Source organism: Anticarsia gemmatalis, chromosome 19 (assembly GCF_050436995.1).
Source record: "Anticarsia gemmatalis isolate Benzon Research Colony breed Stoneville strain chromosome 19, ilAntGemm2 primary, whole genome shotgun sequence".
In the NCBI taxonomy this organism is placed as follows: domain Eukaryota; kingdom Metazoa; phylum Arthropoda; class Insecta; order Lepidoptera; family Erebidae; genus Anticarsia; species Anticarsia gemmatalis.
The window spans coordinates 1,645,967-1,671,760 of NC_134763.1; the positions used below are offsets into that span (position 1 = coordinate 1,645,967).

The window sequence follows — 25,794 nt, forward strand, 5'->3', positions numbered from 1 at the left end:
TTCCGACGCAATTTCGACAAAAATGTTAGATGAGTCTTTTCGACTATCGGGTGTAGCAATACAATAAAAATGAGAAATGTATGCTCAGAGGGTTTGCTTTTAGTAAATCTATAAATATTTTATTTTGTGCAAGGAAGTAAATGGAAACGCCAAATGAGATGTCTTTGAAAGACATTCACAGATCATATCTGTGATGACCTTTCAAAAAAGTCTGTTTCGATCGTAGCTAGTGATGTTCTCTGGCCTGTCTACTCCGCGGGAGCTTCGTTTTGTATAATAAACAATAATAATAATAAAAATTTGGACAAGTCACACACGGTCATTCGATTCCAAACTAAGCAGAGCTATTCGTCCCGGGTGGGATTGGAACCGTCCACACGCGGCCCTACGGCAAGGTGCAGTAGTAACGCAACAATAACCTGCGGCAGGTGCGACGACCCCAACGCCGGCAACATCGGCCACAAGTGGACGCTGTCGGCGCTGCTGCGCCACCTGCGCAAGCAGGGCCGCAACACCACGGCGCTCATGGCCGCCATCGAGGACCTCGTCGTCAAGTCCATCCTGTCCTCGGCGCAGACCATCACCGCCGCCGCCAGGGTCTTCGTGCCCAACTTCTTCAACTGCTTCGGTCATTCTTACTTTTAAACTTTCGCGTAGCGTGAGACGAATATTTGTTAGGTCTGATTATACTTTGTGTCCGTTGTTTATATGTTTGTAAAAGTCCCCGCGATACGAGTGCAATTTTTAGTGCGGGAGTTGTCTTTTTATATAAAAAAAAGTTTAATCTGACTAATTCTAAACGCTTTTTTCGATAACTTATTAAAACGACAAAGTAAACGTTTTGAAATTATTCAGCAGTTTAGCGATGTGATGATGTAGCTGACTGTATCGGTCTGTTTTGTTGCAGAACTGTTCGGGTACGATATACTGATCGATGACATGCTGAAGCCCTGGTTGTTAGAAATTAACCTGTCACCTAGGTGAGTAACTCACGAATAAGTTAAAACAATATCATTTTAATCACTTCATGCCTATTATACTCAAATGTATACGCAGATGTGTAAGAAATACGCCGCGTTACAATGTTAGTTCAATGAATAAGCAACGTAATAGCATTAAATCTGCCCGTTCTATCTTTAAATACTATGCCGTCCGGCGTGTCTGCAATTAGTTATTTCCTAATACGTATACACCGTTCCACGTGTGGTACATCGAGCTACAGCGCGCGTCTCCCTCGTCCCCAGCCTGGCGTGCGAGAGTCCGCTGGACGCCCGCGTCAAGTCGGCGCTGCTCGCCGACACGCTGACGCTGGTGGGCGTGCCCGCCGTGCCCATGAGCAAGGCCGAGCTGTCCGAGCGGACCAACTCGCTCAAGATGAGGATCGGCGCGGTCGGTACCCACCTTCGACCTTTACACCTTCTCCGCCCTGAGCCACGTCGCTAGTTTGGATGTCGCGTCACGCTCCGACTCGCGGCTCGGCTCGCAACGACGCGACGTGGCGTTCGCTTTATCTTTTAATCACTAGTAAGTTACAGAAGGCGCCTATCGTTCGTTACATTGATGTTAATATTTTCGTTCGCTCGCAGTGTCGGCGCGTGCACTCGGCCGAGAACGTGTGCGTGCGCGGCAAGCGCGCCAGCACGGACAGCGCGGCGGGCGGGGCGGGCGGCGGGGCGGGCGCGGCGCTGGCGCTGACGGGCGAGGAGCTGCGCCTGGTGCGGGCCGTGCGCGCGCAGTACGCGCGGCGCGGCGGCTTCGTGCGCATCTTCCCGAGCCAGAACTCGTGGCAGAAGTACTCGCAGTACCTGGGTGCGTAGCGACCCGGCGCGGCCCGCCCCGCCCGGCCGCCCCCCCTCTCACGCGCTCTGTTGCAGACCCCGTGACCGGCATCCCGGTGTGCTCCACGTCGCTGAACAACAACATCCCGTACCAGGTGGTGCAGCACAACTACAACCTGCTGGTGCACTCGCACGTGCTGCCGCACTTCCAGCACGCGACCGTCGCCACCAGCCTCACCGACACGCCGCAGAGGTAACGTGAGCGTCTCTCGCGCTCGACGTCATCGTGCGAACGAAACTAAAATTAGTGAAATAACAAAAATATATAATTGCGTAGACTGAAGCGCTACGAGGCGGTGAGCATCACGTGCCAGGCGCCGGCGGTGTGGCTCGGCGAGAGCAGTCCGCAGCACCACGACACGCGCCGCGCCAAGGAGCTCGTCAAGCGACAGCTCATGGACGGCATGAAGCTCACGTGAGTCACGACACCGTCGCATATGCTCACTTATTTACCACAAAATATAGAAATTATGCTTTAATTTAAAGCAAAACTGGTTTTTCTATTCTTTCAACAACTGTTAATAGACAGCGTCGCTGTAGTTCTCTATGTTTTATTATTAACGTTAAAAATTTTAAAACGGTATAAGCGACTGTCATTTTTGTCTGACTACTTCTTAGTTAGGTCGCTTCATGCGTATTTTTAGGTTTCACTCAATTTATTATGGAATAAAACGTTCGTTACTTTAAAAAATATAGGGTATGCTAAAAATGTAGTCGTTGTGGTGTGCAGCATGGGCGAGGGCCGGCGCGCGTTCGGTCTGTTCCTGACGCACGTGCTGAAGCGCGTGTCGTGCCCCGCCAACGAGCTGGCCGTGGCGCACGCCGCGCTCGTGCTGCGCTTCCTCAAGCGCGCCGCCTCCACGCTGCGCATGCCTTACAATGTAAAGGTGACCCCCGCCCCACCCTCCTGCACCCTCACACCCCCTCCCACCCGCGCCCTACCACTTAGTACAGAGCCTTGCGTGCTATGTTTACGAGGAGGTATACTAGTGACCCACAGAGCTATGCAGCTGTCGGGGGCCTGTTCGATGAACATACTAAAATCTAGATAAATATTGCATGCCGGGGCTCTCTACTAAGTTATCGGAGTTCATTCGTGCCCCTGGTTACGAGCTCATCAAAATTTTCCAATCTGAATTACATATAATATTCTACGACTTTTAATCATTTTTATAACACGTAAGTCGCTATTCGACGCGGTATTTCTTTGAAACTATTCCAAAATGCGTATTTCTATGAAACTATTCGAACAGAATGCATATTTTTACTGTCGTCATGTTAAGTTATACAGAATGTACACACTATTAGAACCAAATAAGTTTAAAAGCTTGAAAATTACGCGCCAAATCACTTTAGTGGTCTTAATATAGCTACAAGCCGGTACGAGTGGTGTACATATGACAGCAATGACATGTACACGTTTCGTCACCGGCACTAATCTCATATATCTTGTGTCTATATTCAGACATACAAAGTTTTATCGCGCGATATCCTTATTCGTACTAGCTAATTGGTGTTGTAGTTTGTTGTAATGTAGACCTGAACTGTAGCTAGATTATTAGAATAAACTAGACTTATAGTCCGGTCAAATTAGACCAAAAAATCAGTAAACCCACGACAAATTCAGGGGAAGCTGAAAATTCTTAAAATTGTTTAAATTATAATTATAAACATTGTCTTAAAAGTCCCAACCGATCCCATGTAAGGAAAAAATTTTAGCGGGGTAATAAGGTCCAAAAAATGAGTTTTTCGCGATTTTCTTGAAAACGGTAAGTTTTATCGCAAAATTACCCCAGACATAATTTGTAGATCAGGGAATTTCCTATAAAAAAGGTATCAATAATTTTTTCTCTAAAAGCCACCGCTTCTGAGATATAACGATGCAAAAAATTGCGAGCGTCATAATTAGGGAATGCAATCCCGACTCGAGATCGTCAACTCGAGATCCCTCGCGATCAGAAATATCAATCCCGCGGGATCCCGAGATTTTCGGGATCCCGTCTAGTTAGTAAAAATAATACGATTCGAACGGCTTGTTTAATGTAATATGCGTGTGATAGTGTGGTGAATGCAATAAATTATTATTTGAAAGAAAATAAAAGCCTTAATTTTTGAATATTACTAACAACGTAACATAATTAACAGGTGTAATAACATGAACATAATCAAAAAAGTAGGTGTAGCTCCAGGAGATCAAAATAAAAAGTAATCACATGGCATTTTGAAAGTAGCCTCTTAAAATACAAAGTGTATCAATAATACGAGCTTCTAATCGGCATCTTAAGTCTATTGCAATGTAGCCAGCTGCTGAAAATGCCCTCTCCGACAATCCCGAACGGGATCTCGTCATATTATGCTTCGGGATTGATCCCGAAGCATAATATGATCCCGATCTCGCGAGATCGGGATCCCGCGAGATCGGGATTGCATTCACTAGTCATAATACACTCATACACTACTTCAACTTGCTTTAGCAATTATAATATTAAAAGAAGTTGAAATCGATGACATCATGGATGCTGATTTAATAATTAATATCGAAAATATAGTAGATAAAATTTTTTCATACAATGATATTGAAAATGATGAAATATCTGGAGCTTTACTTAATAAACTGAATCAAAAACTTAAGGATTATGAGGAACGAGGACCAACAGCGAAACTTTGGATTCAATATTTTTATATGGTTTCAATTCTTAAAGAGTTTTTAAGAGCTGAACGTATGGGGGATTGGAAAGCTCATTTAAACTGCGTCAAAGAAATGCTTCCTTACTTTCACGCGTCTGGACATTTTCCGTATGCTAAGTCTGCACACCTATACTTGCAGGATATGCTACAATTAGAGAATTTCATAGATCCTGAAGTCTATAAAAAAATTTCAGAAGGATTCTTCGCTGTGAGACGTTCAGACAAATTAAGCTGTGGCACTTCAACGGACATGGTAATTGAGCAGTCTATGATGAAAGCTATGAAGACAGATGGAGGTATTGCTCGAGGAAGAAGCACAAAACAGAGTGTCATAAGTAAATGGGTTTATAGTATGCATGCAATGAATACAGTTTGTGAAAAATTAGAAGATCTGGCTAATGTTAGGATGGATACGACCGAGCAGCATGTTGGTGCAAGTGATTCACGAGTAAAAAAAGATGCTAAAGACTTACGAAAACTTTTGGAATGGTTCTCAATACATAATCCTTTTCCAGAGGTTTTGCATCGTTATATCTCAGAAGCGGTGGCTTTTAGGGAAAAAATTATTGATACCTTTTTTATAGGAAATTCCCTGATCTACAAATTATGTCTGGGGTAATTTTGCGATAAAACTTACCGTTTTCAAGAAAATCGCGAAAAACTCATTTTTTGGACCTTATTACCCCGCTAAATTTTTTTCCTTACATGGGATCGGTTGGGACTTTTAAGACAATGTTTATAATTATAATTTAAACAATTTTAAAAATTTTCAGCTTCCCCTGAATTTGTCGTGGGTCAAATGTCTAAATTGACCGGAGTATTAACGCTTCTAACATTTAGTCTAGTCCTAGACTAGGCTGTAAAATATGTAATGTAGCTCTCTTGTCAGCCATTCTGTGTAAAAAATGTCGTTTTAATTATAAATTAGTAAGGGTCAGCTCCAATGCGACGCTGCGCGCACACTTTAAAAAAGCGGTTCAAGATATAACTTTAATTTCTAAACGAAATGTGCCGTTTTGTCTACTATTTTAAGATGCGCCGTGCGACGTCCTGAGCTGGCTTTTAGTCGTATTTAACTATGTGCGTAATTCTACAAAGAGAATCGAACATTTTGTATGATTGCGTGAACGTATACGTGCATGCCCGTATTTATTACTCATGTTTATTACTTTAAAAAAAATACGTAGTTGTGTCGCAAGAAGAGAATTTTAAATGGGAGATTCTCTTTACCCCGGTTTCTGAGGTACATTAAGCGGTAGTTTATATATTCAAACAGTTTTCTTTTATACGAGTTTAAACAAATAGATAAACTACAGCTATATGTACTCAGCAATCGTGGGTCAGTCGTATAAATCGATGTTGTTGGTACTAATTTGTTCCTGTTTCCCTGGCCCACTGCGCTCGCCAAGGGATCGCCTTCACGTCTTATGTATGTATGTTACTGTAAAGCTTAAAGCTCAACTTCATTCACTTGAGATTATGTTCATGATGCGACGAGAACTAGTGAGTTGTGAAGGATGCAGAGCCATTATCACGCCACGCTACAAACACATTTGCTTATAATATTTTTTTATCAGTAAATCGCAAGGTCGTTCCATTTATCAGCGCTTTTCCAGTTACAGTAAAGTTTGAGTGCCCCTGTTGCGTATTCGATAGTGTATCCGACTTCCGGGGATTCGATTCCCGGGTCGAGCACGGGAGTATTGTTATTTTCCTATGTATATAAATATCTTAAAACGGATTTTGGTAAATGACGGTGGCCCTTTTTACACTAACATTGTTTGGGTATATCATACGTTATATTATTATAATGCTCCCCTTTACACACACACTCTATCGCGATGATACAAAAATCGCGCGTGAAACAGCGCGCGTTAAAAAGGTGTGCAAGGAGAAAGCAAAGAGTCTCATCTCACCTCCTGTCAACTCATCTGTCAAGCCCGCGAAGAAAATCGTGAGCGAAGAGCGCGCCGTCTTTCCCGCGCGTAATCCTGTACGCTTCTAAGAACGCGCGACAGAGCGTGTGTGTAAAGGTGCCTATTATATGTACTTCAAACTTAAAAGTAAAAAGTGCCTAAGTTACAAATACAGGGTGTCCCAAAACTCAACGATAATCCGAGACAGGATGAAAGGCCAAGTCATACTGGCTATAGGAAAAATAAAAAAAAAATTCCATATCACTTAGTTCAGCAATAATAGACACTTTTCAAAAAAGTTGAAATTCCACACCCTTGGTCGCATTTTCAAGTCCTGTGGTCACCAATGTCACAATTTCGATGTGCTTTTTTTAATTTCGTGATCTTAATTAAATATGCTATTAATCGTATAACAAATTAATGCATAAAACATTCTTAATTCAATAAAAAAGGGTAAGTTTTAGTGAGTCATCTTTCTCAAAAATATCGTTAGTCAACTTTGACGCTTCATACTGAAAAAAAAATGTACTACACTACCCTTGGCAAGTTATTTCAAAAGTTGGCGCATTTAATCAAGATTTCAAAATGGTATAACACTTGCCACTTTTCTTGCCATTAAAAATGTTATTTTTATTTGAACGAAGAGTATCCTCGCAAATGGATCGGACGCAGTGGTACAATTTTATGGTCTCCTCGTTCTCCCGATCTAAATCCAGTAGATATTTTTTATAGGGAATGCATAAAAGAAAAAGTTTATTTGAAATCAATACAAAATCTATCAGAACTAAGCCAGAAAATTGACACAGCGTCAGAGGAAATAAATGCAAGGAATTTTGATTGACTGGTGTAAAGGTCTTTTGTAAGGCGTTGCAGAGCCTGAATAAATGCAAGGAATTTTGATTGACTGGTGTAAAGGTCTTTTGTAAGGCGTTGCAGAGCCTGAATAAATGCAAGGAATTTTGATTGACTGGTGTAAAGGTCTTTTGTAAGGCGTTGCAGGGCCTGAATTCATGCTAGAAGAAAACAATTCGGAATAACTTTAGTTTAAGGAGAATAATTAAATAAGATCGATGGTTCGTTCATTGTTTTTTTTTTAATTATTATAACCTATTATGTTTATTACATTAAATATTTGTTATGGACTGACTCAATTACCTCTTTACTAAAAATAATTGCTTTCCTCTGGCACGAATACAGGCTCTGTAACGACGTACAAAAGATTTTTTCACCAGTCAAGCAAAATTCCTTGCATTTATTTCCTCTGACGCTGTGTCAATTTTCTGGCGAAGTTCTGATAGATTTTGTATCGATTTTGAATAAACTTTTTCTTTTATGCATTCCCAGTAAAAAATATCTACTAGATTTAGATCGGGGGAACGAGGATGCCATAAAATTGTACCACTGCGTCCGATCCATCTGCGAGGATACTCTTCGTTCAAATAAAAATAACATTTTTAATGGCAAGAAAAGTGGCAAGTGTTATACCATTTTGAAATCTTGATTAAATGCGCCAACTTTTGAAATAACTTGCCAAGGGTAGTGTAGTACATTTTTTTTTCAGTATGGAGCGTCAAAGTTGACTAACGATATTTTTGAGAAAGATGACTCACTAAAACTTAACTTTTTTTATTGAATTAAGAATGTTTTGTGCATTAATTTGTTATACGATTAATAGCATATTTAATTAAGATCACGAAATTAAAAAAAACACATCGAAATTGTGACATCGGTGATCACAGGACTTGAAAATGCGACCAAGGGTGTGGAATTTCAACTTTTTTGAAAAGTGTCTATTATTGCTGAACTAAGTGATATGGATTTTTTATTTTATTTTTCCTATAGCCGGTATGACTTGGCCTTTCATCCTGTCTCGGATTATCGTTGAGTTTTGGGACACCCTGTATAAGAATAGGAGTGAAACTTTACTAGCTACTACTACTTGGAACAGTAGCGCATCCAGAGATCGTACCCAGCACTTTGACACGACAACCGGGCCTGTAATATAACTCACCAGCGTACACACGTAACCTAAGGGTAGCTACACAAGTAAAGGCGGTATTCGTGAAACAACAAACCCAACACGACGCATCACTAAACTTGTTCGGCATCATATCAACTGATTTATCTGTAACGATGAAACTAGATCGGCATTAGGGTAGTTGCCTTTTTTTTTTTTTTTTCTTCGTCAGGAAAATGCATTACTGCATGTCCCGCTCCAGGGAGGCAGCGGGGGTCTGTCGGGCTCTCCCGCCGGCTAGGCGTTCCGGCTTTTAAATTTGGGCATACCGACTAAAAACCTGACGGTGTTCCTTCAACTGTCACCATAAAGTGGCCAGGACGCGGTACCTCCAATTGGATACTCCGCGTCCCATTAGGGTAGTTGCCTACCAGTCAAATACGTCCGTCGTCCGACTTCTTACTCTGCGGATAATATGGTTAATATAAAAGGCTACATATAGTACCTATCCACCGGGGAAGAAAAACGGAAAAACTCATTCAGCTAAAATAATGCCGTCGTTATGCTTGTAAGCGTATGTAATACGGTAGTTGCCAGTCAAATCAGCTACTCTTTATAAAATGTCAAAAACACATTTTAGTACAGAAATACGAGGTAGTGACGTCACTATTGCAGATTTTCGTTGATATCAAATGAGTATCTAATAAAATGTTTCAGTCTGTACTAATTACAATTTCAACATTATTCACGAAAAAAGCTACATAGTCTGAGCATTTTGGATGAACCTTTATGAGTACGAGTTTAATATTTTCTCGTTAACCCAGTCAACTACCCATTTGTCGATAGTTAGCAAACCGAGTGTTTATGTGTGACAACATTGTATTAGATTCTACCACTATTCAAAGCACGTAAAATTATGGATGTAGGTAATTTTAACCTACCGGATGTAATTTTAAAGATCTTTGACAGTCGTTACCACTAGTCTGCAGTTTGATAATCTGATAACCAGTCTTAAGTCTTACCGGGGAGTATCGTGTTATTACCCAAATAATTGGTTTGTGGAGGTCAGATAGGCAGTCGCTTCATGTAAAATACTGGTATCCAGCTGCATCCGGTGAGAGTGGAAGCCGACTCCAACATAATAATATGTATTGAAAGAAAGCCTAGGCTGATGATGAATTTGATTTTACCAAATTATAGTAACGAGTGTAGCAACCCTTACATCACGTATTTAGATTTTTCGCTATCTATTAGGTCGGGGAAAAAGTCTTTTCACATTATAGTATGTATGAACTTGTAATAAATCTTTTCTCTACACAAAACAACTCGATATTTGGGTACGTCACGAGCTCGCTGAAAGAAACTTAATGAACCGTGTACTCATTTGTGCTTCTTGAAGCCAAATAGATTTTATTACAAGTTCATACATACTATAATGCGAAAAAACTTTTTCCCCGAGCTAATATTTTATTATTTTTATCTTCACCTGTTTCATACTTATTCAACTTTATATACTTAGTTACAAATTAAGCTTGGTGTTTACACGTAGGTTCTATGTTGCGATATTTGTTTTAGTGTGGATTCGTAAGTGACGCCGAATCTGAAATGATAATGAACGTTAGTCATCTGGCCATAAATACTCTACCTCCCGATTTCTGAGGTACATTTAGCGGTAGTTTATCTATTCAATAGCGATTGAATTTATATAAAAAAGACGCTATTGACAGTGGCGTAACTACAGGATGGCAAGTCGGCAAAATGCCATGGGCCCCCAGCCGGAAGAAGCAACCGATCAGAGGAAAATCACAACTTCCTACATTTATTATATATCATCATGATTTATTTTTGATACCTAAGTACTCAATTGCATAAACAATTAAAAAAAAGTGGTTCTGCTTTTTTTTTGCAACCGATGAATTTGCCACGGGCCTCGAACGGTATAGTAACGCCACTGGCTATTGAGTTGATAAACTACCGCTAAAAAAATGTACTCAGAAACCGGAAGTACATAAAATGCAACTAAACTAACGTTACTGTAAAATAGCCAGTTGCGCTCACCGGTCGGTAAACGATCTGTGGGTTAAGCAACTATTGGCGCGGTCATTCCATACATGGATGACCGCATAGTGGTATTTGAACTGGGCGTCTCCGTGCTTCGGAGGACAAGTAACAAGTCGGTCCCGGTTGTTGTCTACTAAGACAACAGTCGTTAAGCCACGTCTAAGGCCCACGGGCGGCTTAATTAACTTTGACACTAGGTTGACCACTAACCATACGACAAACAACAAACTGTAAAATTGCTATTGTAGTGTATTGATGCAAGTGTGGTCTCCAGGGTCCGCCGGCGAAGATGTGCGACAAGGACAGGTGCGCCGTGATCGCCAAGCAGCTGAACGACTTCCTGTACATGTACTACCGGGAGACGGACCTGTACACCGACAGTGAAGATAAAGACGGATGCGTCTCCAATATACACTTTGCACAATTCCTGTACTCCGCCAGGTAATCTTCATTCGACTTGTACATAAAAAACGAATATAGTCAATAGTAAATTTAAGCGGATAAATTAGAGAAATCATATTCTTTTTCTTTTTTTTAAAGACCACTCTCGCACTAGGAAATCCTCATGTGTTGCGAAGACTTTTACAAACAAAACAACCAAAGTGCAACCAGACCCGAATCAACTATCTGTGTATTACACAAATATTTGTTCCGATTCCACGGCCTCCCGACACACTGGCGTAGCGACCACTAACCACTGCGCTACGGAGGCCGTCAACTTTCGTTTTATTTCAAAATATGATCTACCTATTAATATTATTTTGTATTTATAAAACATATGTTCAGCGAGGCGGACTTGGAAGACGTGCTGCTGCTCCAACTGAAGATGGAGAACTACCAGACGACGTTCCTGGGCGACAACCGCAACCTGTTCTGTGTGGACCTGCCGCCCTCCAAGCTGTGCGTGGAGCCGCCCGCCCGCCACACGCTGCTCAAGCACCTCGCTTGCCTCTCACCTGTCAACATTAGGAAGTACAGGTAACGCTATCAACTTTACCACTCTCTAAATAAAATTAGCCCCTTTTACACCAAACACTCTATCGCGCATGAAACAACAATCGCGCGTGAAAGAGCGCGCGTGTAACGGGAAAGGAAAGAGCACGCGCCGCGCTCATCTGTCAAGTCCGCGAAGAAAATCGCTCTCGAAGAGCGCGCTGCACGCTCCTAAGAACGTGAGATACAGTGTGTGTGTAAAGGTGGCCATTGTCAACAGTGAAACGTGGTTGTTTTATAGACCTCAGTCTACACGTAAAGGTATAGAAAACGTGTTGTTATGTAAGGAACCTGGGTCAAATATGGCCAGCCGAGAAATATGACCAATTGACCACGTTATTCCAAACCTCATGCTCAAAGGTTTAAAAAACAGCTTTAACGATCTTAAACTCTCGTGACTTGTACACATAATATTATAATGCAACGGGTCTTAAACGCGATAGAAAATTAAAGTTTACGATATTTGTTTACCCGAGGTTTTGGTCGAGTGGATTTGGATGGATTATAATATTTAAAAATATACCAAATTTTATCCGCAGATATGAATGGGCGTGTTGGCTCGCGAACGCAGAGAAAATAGGGTACCTACAATACTTTTTATTACGATATGTGCACTAACTGCTTGCTTTACTCACCTACTGCGCTTGGTGGCGAGTTAACAGGGATTATTAACGGTTTCTTCATACATACCTAAAGTAATATAACAAAGCCATTGCCTTTATTTGACAATTGTGTAGTAAAGGCATATCGTCGTTTAAGTTCTTTCACAACGTAAGTCATTTTTAGCAACTTTTCAGGTGAGACAAATTTCAATTTCGTCTTTCGATTCTCTAGCTATAACATCAAAATCTCAAAACTGCCAAAAATGACTTACGTGAGAGACATAGAACATATTAAACGACGAAATCTTTATCTTCATAAAACTATCAGTAAAATAATGCAGAAATGTTGCATAAGCATGGTGTGCAAAAATAACAATATTTTTCTTTCTTTCTTTCTTAATATGATAATTCCGATACTTATTACTAATATATGTATATAATAATATACGCATAATGTGTAAATGATTCGCGTAGTATATAAGCCCCTTTACCTGCGCTTGTCATGCGACACTGCTTATTATCTGTTCAAACTAGCTGGCTTATTCTTTACAGAATCAAAATCGAATTTTGACTGCTTCCGTGGCGCAGTGGTTTAGGTCGCCACGCCGATACCACTGCGTCGGGAAGTCGTGGGTTCGATTACCACACGGAACAATCATTTGTGCGATCCACGAATGATTGTTTCGGGTCTGGTTGTACTTTGTGTCCGTTGTTTGTATGTTTGTAAAAGTCCCTGCGACACAAGGGCAATTCTTAGTGCGGGAGATGTCAAAAAAAAGTGTTCGATTCTGTCAAGCTATGCATGTATCTGACGGCCTCCGTGGCGCATTAGTTAAGGAAGGTGGTGGCCGTTCCGTGTCGTTGTGCGATCAATAAATAGTTGTTTCGGGTTTGGCTGTACTTTGTGTCCGTTGTTTGTATGTTTGAATAAGTCCCCGCGACACAATAGCAATTTTTAGTGTGGGAGTTGTATATTAAAAAATAAAATATTGCAACTAATTGTTTGATTTAGATAATTTTCATTTTAAGCCAGCATTCAAACACGCTAATTTATAGAGGATAGCTTCAACGCCCACTAGAGAGCGATATAACTGCCGTGGAGATCCTATGGTACAGCGGATTCTGCGATAGTGTGAACACCAGGAACGGTAAACATGCGAGACTCGGCAACAGATAACGCTTATATCCGAACACTAGCTGACCCGCGCAACTTCGCTTGCGCCACATAAGAGAGAATGGGTCAAAATTTTCCCCGTTTTTGTAACATTTTTTACTGGCACTCTGCTCCTATTGGTCGTAACGGGATGATATATAGCCTATAGCCTTCCTCGATAAATGGGCTATCTAACACTGAAATAATTTTTCAAATCGGACCAGTTGTTCCTGAGATTAGCGCGTTCAAACAAGCAACCAAACAAACAAACTCTTCAGCTTCATAATATTAGTATAGATATACCACATTTATTGTATTATTGTATATACCATTGCATGTCAATTCGTGAACGTAAGCCAATAAAGGTGAGCCACTACCAAACAAGTTTGTTGCCGTGATTACTACACAGTCGTGTTAACTTACAAATAATTTACCTACTGCATGTAAAGCTAATTATACATAATTTATGCCCGGTTTCTAGGTACATTTAGCGGCAGTTTATCTATTCAATATCGCTTTATTATATTAGTTTAAACGCTATTGAATAGATAAACTACCGCTAAATGTGTCCCAGAAACCGGGGGTTAAGAGCCCTGTCTCACTAGGACGCCATGGCGGCGTCGCTGATTACGTATCCATGCAGTTTATATTGAAATGTCACCTTGTCACACCGTCACCACGTGAGTTATGTTAGGATTCCGACGCCGCCATGGCGTCCTAGTGAGGCAGGGCTCTTAACCTCCACTTTTCGCTGTTTTTCAATCTCTACTATAAAAAAGTAAGCTCAATTTATAATAGATAGATACTTATTTAATAATCTGATAAAATGTTTTAATTGCAGGCCATCGACCGACTCACAGAGTCGCGAGACCGACGAGTCTTCAGAGCGGACCACCTTCGACAGCTCCGAGGTAGTCCTCAAAGAATCCTTGAAGGAGGAGAAGCCCCTCACGCAAGCACTCAAATACGCCAGGTCATAGCATACACACTAGACCACTAAATAACCAACTTTAGATACGTACAAGAAATACCGTTTACATTGAAATTACTCTTCACAGATCTCAAAACTCTTTTCTCATTAACATAAATTACGTTTCTTACACAATTTACGTTACCCTACCCCAGTTGTGAGTTATATCAAATAAAAATATGTTTAGTAGTTTTGTCTTCTTAAACAACAGTTGATGTATGGCAAGAGATTCATTTCCAAAACTTTCACTTTTTATTATTGTCATACAAACTTCCTTTCAGGCTAGTTCAAATTAATTTTGAATCAATTATACTCTTAAAGAACATAATATAAAGTAATCGAGAATAATATAAATGTTATTATAAATATGGGCGCATGCGTGTTCGCGGATATAGCACGTAAGTTGGCGAGGTTGTTCAAAGTGAGCACGATGCTCGCTCGGTGTATGGCGCGCGAACTGTACATGTTGCGGTACAAAGCGCTCAAGTGCGCCTGCCACGTGTGCTGCGTTGCTCTCTGCGTCGCTAATCTAACGGCTAATATATAAAATTAGTTTTCCCAAGACATTTTTGTTGCTGATCTGTCATACAAAAGTCTTCCCCCCCTTCTTTTCCCTCTTCGGGGTGGAATTTCCGATAATTCTCTCTTAAGGCCTATTTAGACGAAGAGAGTTTCTCGTCCCGAAGATACGATTATCGAAGGAATATAAAACATTTTTTTCGTCTAAACATTCGCTCTCCTCGCTCGTTGCTTTGGGCGACAATTGCCTTGCAATGGAATATTGTTATGTCCGTATAATCGTAGGCGAGATTTTAATTCTTGCCTGTATGTAAACATTGATTGATACGATTGTGTTATGGCGATTATTGCTTGTGATAGTAGCGTGTAGTGTATCTCTACACTTCCTAAGGAATTTTCATATCAAATTTCAAGTTTCTATGCTCAGTAGTTTCGGCAGCGCGTTGTCCATCAGTCAGTAACGTATGAGTTTTTTATTGATTGATGATCCTTAGATACTCCTGTAAACTTGAGCAGCGTGACTCACTTCGTCGGTATTGGAGTGTACGGACTGAAGTTAAAGAATGCCATCAATGGGATTGTACTATAGCCTGACAAAGTTGCGTGAGTCCGCTAGTATATCAATATGATTTAATCCGAGTTAGTCACTAATGGTAATTCTTGTACGTCTCAAAGATAACAATTTATTGTAATAGCTACTTATATATTGCTAGATACAGTCTATTCTTCTTTGCATTTACTCCGGCGTCCCGAACGTACACCGATGGTAGCCGAACACTATTCGGCTGATGACGTAAAAGGCCTGCAACACACATTCGGTTCGGCGTTAATCGGCCGAGGCGCGAAAACCGAATATGTGTAAATGAACCCGATCGACACAAGTCGAATAAGTGAGTGAAATGAATGAATGAAATGAAAATAATTTTATTGTTGGCAATAAACAAATACATACAATAAAAAAAAAAAAAGAGAACAATATGTGCACGTATTGCCAACAATGAGGCCCTCATTCAGCTATATGCTGCAATACCACGAAGATATTGCAGCGCTGGTTTTCAATGAGAGCCTCATTTTGAGCGATACTGTTACTTATCTGGTTACTACAGCAAGTATTAGGTCTTACTTAATATTAATAATAATTAATAATTGAACAATGATAATTAAAACAAAAACACCGATTGTGTATGTGCGTGAGTCGAGTCGGTTTTGTTGTTCAATAAATGTTGCCGAACCAAATATGTGTGTAGGAAGCCTAACGGGCACGGAGTATCTTTCTCTCTCTTTAAAAATGCACCACAAGTCGAAATCAGTTTATAAAATATTACTGCTTTCTTTAGCCGAGTTTAGAAGCTGATAAAAGCCTAAAGAAATCTGACAGTACAAAACGCAATGGCTAAAGTGGTCGCAAAGTTTATCCAACCTCCGATTTCAATATCCAATCTTCAGTAAGGTGTAGACTTACTGCGGATTAGTTGCCTGAGTATTAAATATTCTAGTTAATTGAAATTACAAGTAAATCTTTGTTAAACGTATTCTTCGCTATGTTTGTCGCAAGAAGGATATATTGTCTGTCGTTTTTAAGCGAACCACTTTTTAATAGTCCCACTACTTACTGTCGTATCTCACTAGCCCCTCCCCTCTCCCCCTTCTCGATAGTACAATCACAGTGTCACCGCACATTTGCCTTCTAGTTCTAGCTATAGACGTAAGGTCCCTACCAAAATTGTAATAACACCTACACACGCTGAAAAATTTTGCGTTTTCAAAATGATATGAAATCTTACTTAATCATTATCACATTTGAATTACAATTAAGTGTTTGAGCTTATGATCTATTTTAACACTCATAACATTTTCATAATTTATTGTTGCGTGAAAATAGTTCCGTATTCAGAATTATTTGTTTTACTTATAAACGTGGTGTGAGCTCTGATTATACTACTAGTTATACAGTGTCTCTTTCAGTCAATTCTGAAACTGTATATGAGTGAGAAAGACAACACACTAGTTATACAGTGTGTGGCCAGAGCTTACGACGCGTTTATTAGTAAGTCAGTAAGTGTTTGACGAGTTATATAGTTAGTATCCATCGAACGAACGGTGCTATGATATTGAACAATGTGACCGAACGCTAAGAGATACAACTAACTCTCATTCTATCATTGTATCGAGTATTTACAATGCGGTTTCTTCGGCCAGTTTCATTGAAACCAACCAACTGTACAATATTAGCCTAGCCTTTCTTCCAATTATGTTGGACTCCAACATAATTGGAAGAAAGGCCCACTCCAACAGTTGGAGTCGGCTTCCAGTCTCACCGGATGCAGCTTAATACCAGTATTTTACATGAAGCGACTGTCTATCGGCCGTCCACAACCCATTAACTTAGGTTATAACACGATACCCCTCGGTAAGACTGGTTGTCAGGCTTTCAAGCTTCTTTCTAACGTTAAGGTCTGGCAAAGACATATGAAAATATCTCACAATTTAACGTGACTTCCGAAACACGGAGTAAATAAGTATAATATGGACTACCAAGCACATACCAACCTCAATAAGCGTAGCTTAACCTGAGAGATATTTCCGCGCGGCTGTTGTTACTTATACGACGATAACTAAGAAAAGTGCCTGTTTGTTTTCCCTAAATAAATAAATTATAAATATTAAATGTGGTTTATACAATTCGTTAGTTGTATCTCATAGTGTTTCATAATATAGACTGATAAATGTTGTATCCCTAATCAGCGGTGGACGGATGAACCAAGACTTCTCCCCAGACTATGTCCTGCATGCATATCACGTATCTCAGTTGACAACTAGTGTACGTCAAATTGATGGTCACTATTCAGTACATTGCTGCTTAAACGTAACGTCTTAATCTATAATCTTAAGGAAAAAGCAATACAGCGTAGTTGCTTTCAAATAGTTGTCAACTGAGATACGTGATAGCTCCCTAGTATGACCAGATTCTAGTTGTAACGTTAACGCAATTGAAAAGAACCAAGTTTGACTCTCTGATTAGTTAAGATTTGCGGCAAAACGTATCGATTGCGTTAACGTACTGACGCCGGCCGCCGCTGTCTCATCGTGATTTGAATGGATTTTATTCAATGTAATCTAAAAGTTAGTTATTTCTAATTGTTTTGTGAGATCGTTAGTGTAGGAAACACATACAGCTGCCTGTAAACGAAAACGCCGTACGTTTAGAAAGAGAGAGAAGATCGCGGTACTCTTTCTGTCCCTTTCTGTTGACGCATGCACAGCAAAGGATAGTTTCTTTTTTATCATACGGTTAGTGGTCAACCTACTGCCAAAGTTGTTCAAGCCGCCCGAAGGCCTTTTGCGTGGCTTATCGAATGTTACCTTAATAGAAAACAACCGGGACCGACCTTTTACGTGCCCTTCGAAGCACGGCGAAGCTCAGTTTAAATTCCACGAGGACCAAGGACCGCTTAACCTACAGATTACCGTGGTTTACCGTGAGCGCCACTGGCAATGGGCGCCTCGGCAAAGGAAAACGTGACTTGACCTTTGGCCAACCGCCGATTTTAAATTACCAGTCTCCGTCAAATCGTTGTTCATTCTCACCTAGTACCGAGTGAGACGAATTTGATACCGCGATCTTCCCTCTCTCTCTAGCCGAGGGACTACTGGAAGCCTGGCTACCCTGCCCTATGTATTCAACCTCGATAGTAACTATACCTAAGGATAAATCAATGTGATTCAGATGCAATCCAAACAAATAGTATTAAACAATTTAGAAACAATACGTGCGTTATATGATGATTTTGTATTTAAGTTACTTATTTATTTATTCAGTCCAAATTACTGTAACATTCAAATTTGTAAACGTGAGACTAGAAATTTTGAAACGTAATAATAACAGGTATTTATTTGGCAATGACACTAATCAAACGAAAATGTATGGAAGGATTAGTATATAATATAATAATTTTAATATATTCTTATGATTCAGCGAAATGCATATATGTGAAGCCGCGCCTTATCTTATGTGTGTAGATTATATTAGTATGTAGATGTGATCGCAACCCATGCTAGTCGGTACCATTACTGCGGACTACCCGCAAATGTTTAGCGCCTTTTATATTTACCACAAACAAACGACTTAGCAGGGAGCCTTGGCCATGCACCATTTATACATACATACATACAATTACGCCTTCTTCCCATACACTTATGACTGCAGTGGTTTAGGTCGCCACGCCGCTACCATTGCGTCGGGAGTTCGTGGGTTCAATTCCCACACGGAACAATTATTTGTGCGATCCACACATAATTGTTTTGGGTCTGGTTGTACTTTGTGTCCGTTGTTTGTATGTTTGTAAAACACTACACTAGAAAAATTCATCGTGCGGTTGGTGTATTTTCTAAAATACAAAAATAGAGGTAGGCAGAGACCAGACTTCCTTTGCTTCATTCACGTTCATACAAGGCTCTCTTCTAAGTTAGACTATAAATAGCAATATTATAACATGTTGCCAACGGGTATTCGTTTTCGAAATTGTGAAAATCGGACCCGAAGGAACTACTCGATCGGAACAAACCGAACAAGTTGAATAAAGTTGTTTGAGACATAATGCTGAACCGAATATGTGTGTAGAAATCCTATACCGCATTCTGCCTACTTACTTCATTGTATTGTTAAAATACTGCTATTGAGTGTATAACATACCTATTATTATAAATGCAATTTTATTCCTCGTCTACTTACATTATTGCATTATGATATTTAATTGATGAAATAGTTGCAGCATTACATTAACGTGTTACCGTCCATTGCGTAATATCGTTTTATTAAAGAATCTCATTAAATAATTTCCATTGATATTTTGTAAAAGTATTACTAGTTTTAAGCGAGCAATGTTGTGTGTTCTTCTTTGTTTTTAAATGCACAATGACATTTTGTAAAGGATTTTAATCTCTCGCGGTTTTTACATGTAACATTATAATGCAACGAGTCTTTAATTAAAATTAGTATTTTCAATCGATTTGCATCGATCCGTGACCACGGTCGATGCAAATCGATCGAAACGTCGGGTAAACAAATAAGGTATTCTAACCTTTATTTAATTTTCAATCGCATTTAAGACCCGTTGCATCATAATATTATTTCGTAAATAATGATCGAGTGAGCACAAACAATGTGTCTGGTACATGTGGAGACTCGCTAACATGGCATTTAAACTGTAACGATCTCTATATTTTATTTTAATATTAATATATTCGAATTTATTGGCAGCTCAGCTGGTTAATATCATTTCATATTCAAATGTTTGAACACTGACGACTAGAACTCCCGCGAAATAACAACCATACAAAATGGTGCATATTTGCATGCATCATTAACAAAAAAAATATCTATGTGCAATCGTGAAAATGTTAGCAACTGTAACTTGTAAAAGTTTACAATGTTTGTTTATAGGAATTAACGCGAACTCGCATTTTACTTTAATCAGCCCGCAACCACAGCAGTCTGTGCCGAAACGTCAGGTATTCTAACGTAAAATACGTCTAACGAAATTGTCCGCAAATTCCGCAGACAGGTGTTGCCGAGGCGGGTAGTTAGAACAATACCTTCTCTAAAAATAAATAATATAGTTTAATAGTGACCATGAACAAGTAATGCCATTTCCCAGTGTTTTAGAATATTTGCAAACGAAACGACCATTTCATATCAGTGTTCAAACTATTCAGATAACTTTTAGTTAGCAATTGAAAATGTAAAAACCTATGTATGCTTTTGAAATGCCTGTATGTTATACTAGTGCCATAGCCCACTATGTAATTAGTGTATCTTATATTCTTATATTAGCTTCACTGAAACTAGTCGAAGCTTAGCTTTTGAGTACAAAGTGTGAACAGTAAGATACATCAACAAAGTTTTAATCTCATAATGTGAAAATATATTTTGAATATGCTAAATAAAAGTTCAAAAATATTGTGGTATTTTATTACATTACTTTTTGATAACTATCCTGGTTTTGTGGTTTGTACTTGTATAGAACGGTGCTTTTATGTCCCATTTTTAGGTTTAGTCATATGGCGGGTGCGAGGGTCGAACGCAACTTCGTGTAGTGTAGTGGGAAAATGAGTCAAGGAGAAAAACTATGAATATCGAACATAATATCTTCAGATATGATACCTACTATAATTTAATGATGCAGACAAAGATTCACAAACAAATGGTGTAGGTAATCATTTATTACATACATGTAATGCATGATAGGTACACCATATTATTGTACACATAGATACATACATACATAATATCATGCCTGCTATTCCCGGTAGATCACGTCAGTCCTATCCCCGTCGCGTCGCCGTCGTCGGGGCAGGTCCGAGAAACGCTCACCTAGGTGCCTTCATTAATGTTTGCAAAACATCTGGACAACTGAAAAATAAATGCAGAGACCTTTACCCAACAGTGGGACGATAATGGCTTATAAAAAAACTACTTTATTCCTAAGATCAAAATTACTTCTACTATATTCTAGATATTTTTTCATAAAACTAAGTTAATTTCTTAGTAAATATTATGGCAACACTTATGACTCATCTCTCCCGCCACTAATTTAACAACCAAAAAAGTTTAAACATTCTTAAAGTTTTAAATTTTTGGATAATATTTAACTTAAATAGTGTTTTTATTTAAGTGCGTTTCCCAATACTAATATAAAAATAGTGAACGAACATAAAAGAATCACAATGAAATCGGTACGTAATAATTTTTATGCACTTTTGCGAACTTTGATATCTAACAAAAGTTTTAAAAATACTTTAATTATTGTCCTTTGGTTTTAGAAATTTACATTGCATGTGAGCAATTTACCAAAGTCTACCCCAAAGAAGGATCTAGAGGAATTATTGAATAAAGCTAACTTTAGCAATTACAGTATTTCAAGCAAAGGCTCTCGACCTTGGGTCGTGAGCATGCAGACGGCTCACGAACTATGTATTGCAGTTAAGTTATTGGATGGCAAGATTTGCAATGGCGTCAAAATAAATGTCACAAAAAAAGCAGTTTGTCACTGCGAGAACACCAAGATAGGTAATGATGCAACAATTGTATATAGTTATTGTAAGTTAGAAACTAATGTAGTTTTAAGAACTACTGCTGACACTGTACTAGGGTCGAAAGCTTAGACATTGTGTGATCTGAGTCCAACGTGGACACCAAGTGCATGTTGAGTATTGTTGAGTATTTTTAATTGTCAAAATTGACCCGCAGTTTAATAGATGGCCAATTCTAATACACAGAACTTCAAAGTCATCATACACTCAAGGTAGTTTTGTAAGTGCCTAGGTTTTAACCATTTTATCAATTGATATCAATATGGTTTGGTGATAGTCAAGCCCCCGGGCACTTGACATTATGTTTTGTATCTATCATATCTATTATTATAGAATCTTTACCGAGCTGGTTAATGGATGAAAGATATTTTTTATAAAATAAATTATGTCTATAAATATATTGGGAATGGGTTGTTTAAAAGGTTTCAGTTTTGCTATGCTCCATTTGGTAGGTGATTCATGGTTTCCACTTTGTGATTGCGGTGTCTAAACAGATCATATAATATGCTCTCTATTTCATTGCCCCATGTATAGATTTGAAAGAATACTCGAAACAATCAAATTAACTGCTTCGCAAGCAAAGTTTATGTTTATTACTTAATCTTGTACAAAGTTATTTATATTCTTCTGATATCACATATCAATGTAGTTAGGTGGCTTGCACCGATATAATAAATTGCTAACACTTGACAGAGTCCAGTTGCATAGCAACATTACTAGTGTGTTCTTTTGTTTTATATATTTTAAATCCACATTGCCAAATTTTTAAATAAATTATTGTGTGATTAGATAATAATCACAGTTTGGTCTTAAATAACTACCACCTCATACTGATAAGAATTGATATATATTTTTATTTTGGCAACAGAGGCATTTCTTATGCTTAAAAGATTTATTTTATTCTTTATTGCTTTTGTGTTTATTTCTAGATTTCTGTTCTGTTTGAAATTGTGTCTCCTTCCTCTCAAAAATAACATATTTCCTTCCTTCTAATAATTGATTGTTGTTTACAGGATTTTACATTACATTGTAGGTACAAGTAATATTTTAATAAATAAATAATATTTAATTATAACATAGTATCGCACTCCCGGTGCAACACTGTCACTTTTGTAAAAAAAAACAAATCTATAGATATCTTACAAAGTTATTGTTGTGTGAAGTGTCAACGTTTTAAATGCTTCTCCTGAAAAACTACATTTTTGCATAAGTGACAGTATTGCACCGGGGATGCGGTATGAACTGTTGAAATGTTTGCAGATGAGCCAACTGTGACTAATACTCAAAATAGCCCAAAAAAGATGCCTTGGCAGGATATCAAACCCATGACCGAACCACATTCAGAACCTTCTACTTCAAGCCAATCAGGTGAAAACCTTGTGGTCTTTGTAATTCTTCAAACTACATCTGTACTAATATTATAAACCTAAAGAGTTTGTTTGTTTGAACGCGCTAATCTCAGAAACTACTGGTCTGATTTGAAGTGTTAGTCTTTCACTGTTAGATAGCCCATTTATCAAGGAAGACTATAGGCTATAATCATCACGCTATGATCAATAGGAGCAGAGTACCAGTAAAAAATGTTACAAAAACGGGGAAAAATATGACCCATTCTATCGTATGTGACGCAAGCGAAGTTGGGAAAATGAAATGGAATTGGATGCAATCAAAATTTTCCCCGTTTTTGTAACATTTTTTACTGGTACTCTGCTCCTATTATATCTAATCTGAAAAATCCTATCTAACAGATAGAAATTTTTCAAATCGAACCCGTAGTTCCTGAGATTGGCGCATTCAAACAAACAAACTCTTCAGCTCTATAATATTAGTATAGATTATCTCAACATAATACTTTTTCCAATATTATGTTGGTACATACTTATTTGACAACAATGTTAATATGTGTTTGTATACATAGTTGCTGGTTGTTCAAGCCCCAATAATGCGGGGAAAGTGGCCCAGACTCCTTCATCATCATTGGTTGAATCATCAATGTTTGAAGCAGGTAAATATGTACACATGAAATTACTTAACACTTCATATTTGTTTCAACTAAATAAACTCATGTTACAGTGTTTTATAAAATCACCCCCTCAGGGGGTTAAAATAGGGGATGAATGTCAGAATAATATTTTGTTCATTTTCAATGTTAGAAATGTTTAACTGTGTGTGGGTCTTCAAATAAATAGAAACAAGTATAATATGTATTTTTAGAAGATAATCCCCTAACGGGTTATAATAGAGGATGCAAGTAAAATTTGTAACTATTACGCGTGCAAAGCCGCGCGGGTCCACTATAACTCATAGGTCGATATTCTGCACCCTTGCCCTGCAGTGAGACAATAATGAGTTAAAAATACAATCCATACTATCCATACTTCCATACTTATTATACTTATAATATTATAAATGCGAAAGTAACTCTGTCTGTCTGTCTGTCTGTCTGTCTGTCTGTCTGTCTGCTACTCAATCACGCCCAAACTACCGAACCAATTTGCATGAAATTTGGTATGGAGATAGTTTGATACCCGAGAAAGGACATAGGCTACTTTTTACCCCGGGAAAATGACGTATTTCCCGGGAAAATTCAGGTTTCGCCACCGAAGTCGCGAATAATCAATATTATAATGACATTGAATTAACAAAATTCCGTTGTCATGGCAACAGTTTTAATGGCGGATATGTTTTAGCGCGAGTTATATGAGATATAAATAATTTTGAGAATATTTTTCGTGAAAAAAAGCATATTTTGTTGTTAAGGAATAATTAAGCTTTATATTAGTAAAAAAAATCATTCACGCGAGCGGAGCGGAGCCGCACGGGTCAGCTAGTATTATTATACAACGTGCCGCTCCAATGGCTTATTTCCTTCAACGTATGGGTAGGTTAGGGGTACCATAGTCATGTAATATACAACAATTTGTATTATTATTATCATTACCGAATTATTAACAATTAATTTGATTAACAAATTTTCACAGCCTGTACATAATCACTCGAGTAAAGTTCGTTCACCGGGCTCACGAGTCATATGATATTCGTATCAATTAAACTAAAATGAGAAAGAATGCTTCTACAATAAAGGCTCTCTTTCCTTTCGACACTGCTATTGGCCGGGCGGCGCACGCGACGTAGCCGCACCGTTTGATGTACTTTCATCGTTTATACGGAGTGATACAGTTTTGATCACATTATTTTATTATTAAGTATGTGTGAGATTATTTTTTTTTCAATTAGCCAACAATGTTATTTTTTTGTATGTTACATTATTATTAACCCCTAACCCTACCCATATGTTGAAGGAAATAAGCCATAGCAGCGGCACGTTGTATATACGTATATATTAACATGTTGCATAGTTGCTGGTTGTTCAAGCCCCAATAATTTTTTCAATTTTCAATTTCAATTTATTCAAATAAATTAATACATAAAGTTTAATATAAGTCTTATAGTTAGAATATTAGGTAGGTACATAATAAAAACATAGGGAACCTGTATTAGGATAAATAAATCCTGTATCACAGGCTCTTAGATACGGCGAGCGATATTGATAAAAAACAAAAATTTACTTATACAATATTTAGATATTAAATAATAATAGTTAAAATTTCTGGCAAAGTAAAGTTTAGATAGCACTACAAAACTGTATCATACTCCAGACCAACAAGACATTATTCCCCAGCTCCCGTGCTAGGTTTGTACCTGTGTTACGGTGAGACAGAGAACAAGGCCGTCAGAGTCTTTGATAACACAATTATTGCAGTACTATGTTAATATAAAGATTATAATGGACCTATACACTATCATTATATAAAAATGACAAAATATGCTAATATGTAACTTAACTAACGAAACATGTATATTGAAACAAAAATAAAAATCTAGGTCAAGCATTTAATGACGCAGTTCAGAAATTTGCTAACTAAGGAATCGAGTGTAAGTGGGTCAGTAGTGTTTGATGGAATGTTTACATTGGTGAAAAATGAAGTAATATAATAATGAAGT

The 25,794-nt window shown here is 38.5% G+C and overlaps 1 protein-coding gene across 5 annotated transcripts in view; it reads left to right on the plus strand.

Annotated features, from left to right (window-relative positions):
• TTLL5 (Tubulin tyrosine ligase-like 5) overlaps window positions 1-20,656 on the plus strand; it is a 41,470-nt gene extending 20,814 nt beyond the window's left edge. For 3 of the 5 annotated variants that reach the window (XM_076126369.1, XM_076126373.1, XM_076126372.1), the window contains 11 exons: window positions 429-628; window positions 908-980; window positions 1,245-1,389; window positions 1,587-1,809; window positions 1,875-2,031; window positions 2,116-2,253; window positions 2,569-2,725; window positions 10,735-10,901; window positions 11,247-11,438; window positions 11,993-12,034; window positions 14,050-20,656. In XM_076126369.1, coding sequence (XP_075982484.1) covers window positions 429-628; window positions 908-980; window positions 1,245-1,389; window positions 1,587-1,809; window positions 1,875-2,031; window positions 2,116-2,253; window positions 2,569-2,725; window positions 10,735-10,901; window positions 11,247-11,438; window positions 11,993-12,034; window positions 14,050-14,188 — 1,633 coding nt within the window. In that variant the 3' untranslated portion in view covers window positions 14,189-20,656. The remainder of the gene's footprint in view (window positions 1-428; window positions 629-907; window positions 981-1,244; window positions 1,390-1,586; window positions 1,810-1,874; window positions 2,032-2,115; window positions 2,254-2,568; window positions 2,726-10,734; window positions 10,902-11,246; window positions 11,439-11,992; window positions 12,035-14,049) is intronic. The other 2 variants (XM_076126370.1, XM_076126371.1) reach the window with 2 other exon arrangements.
• Window positions 20,657-25,794: the final 5,138 nt, after the last annotated feature.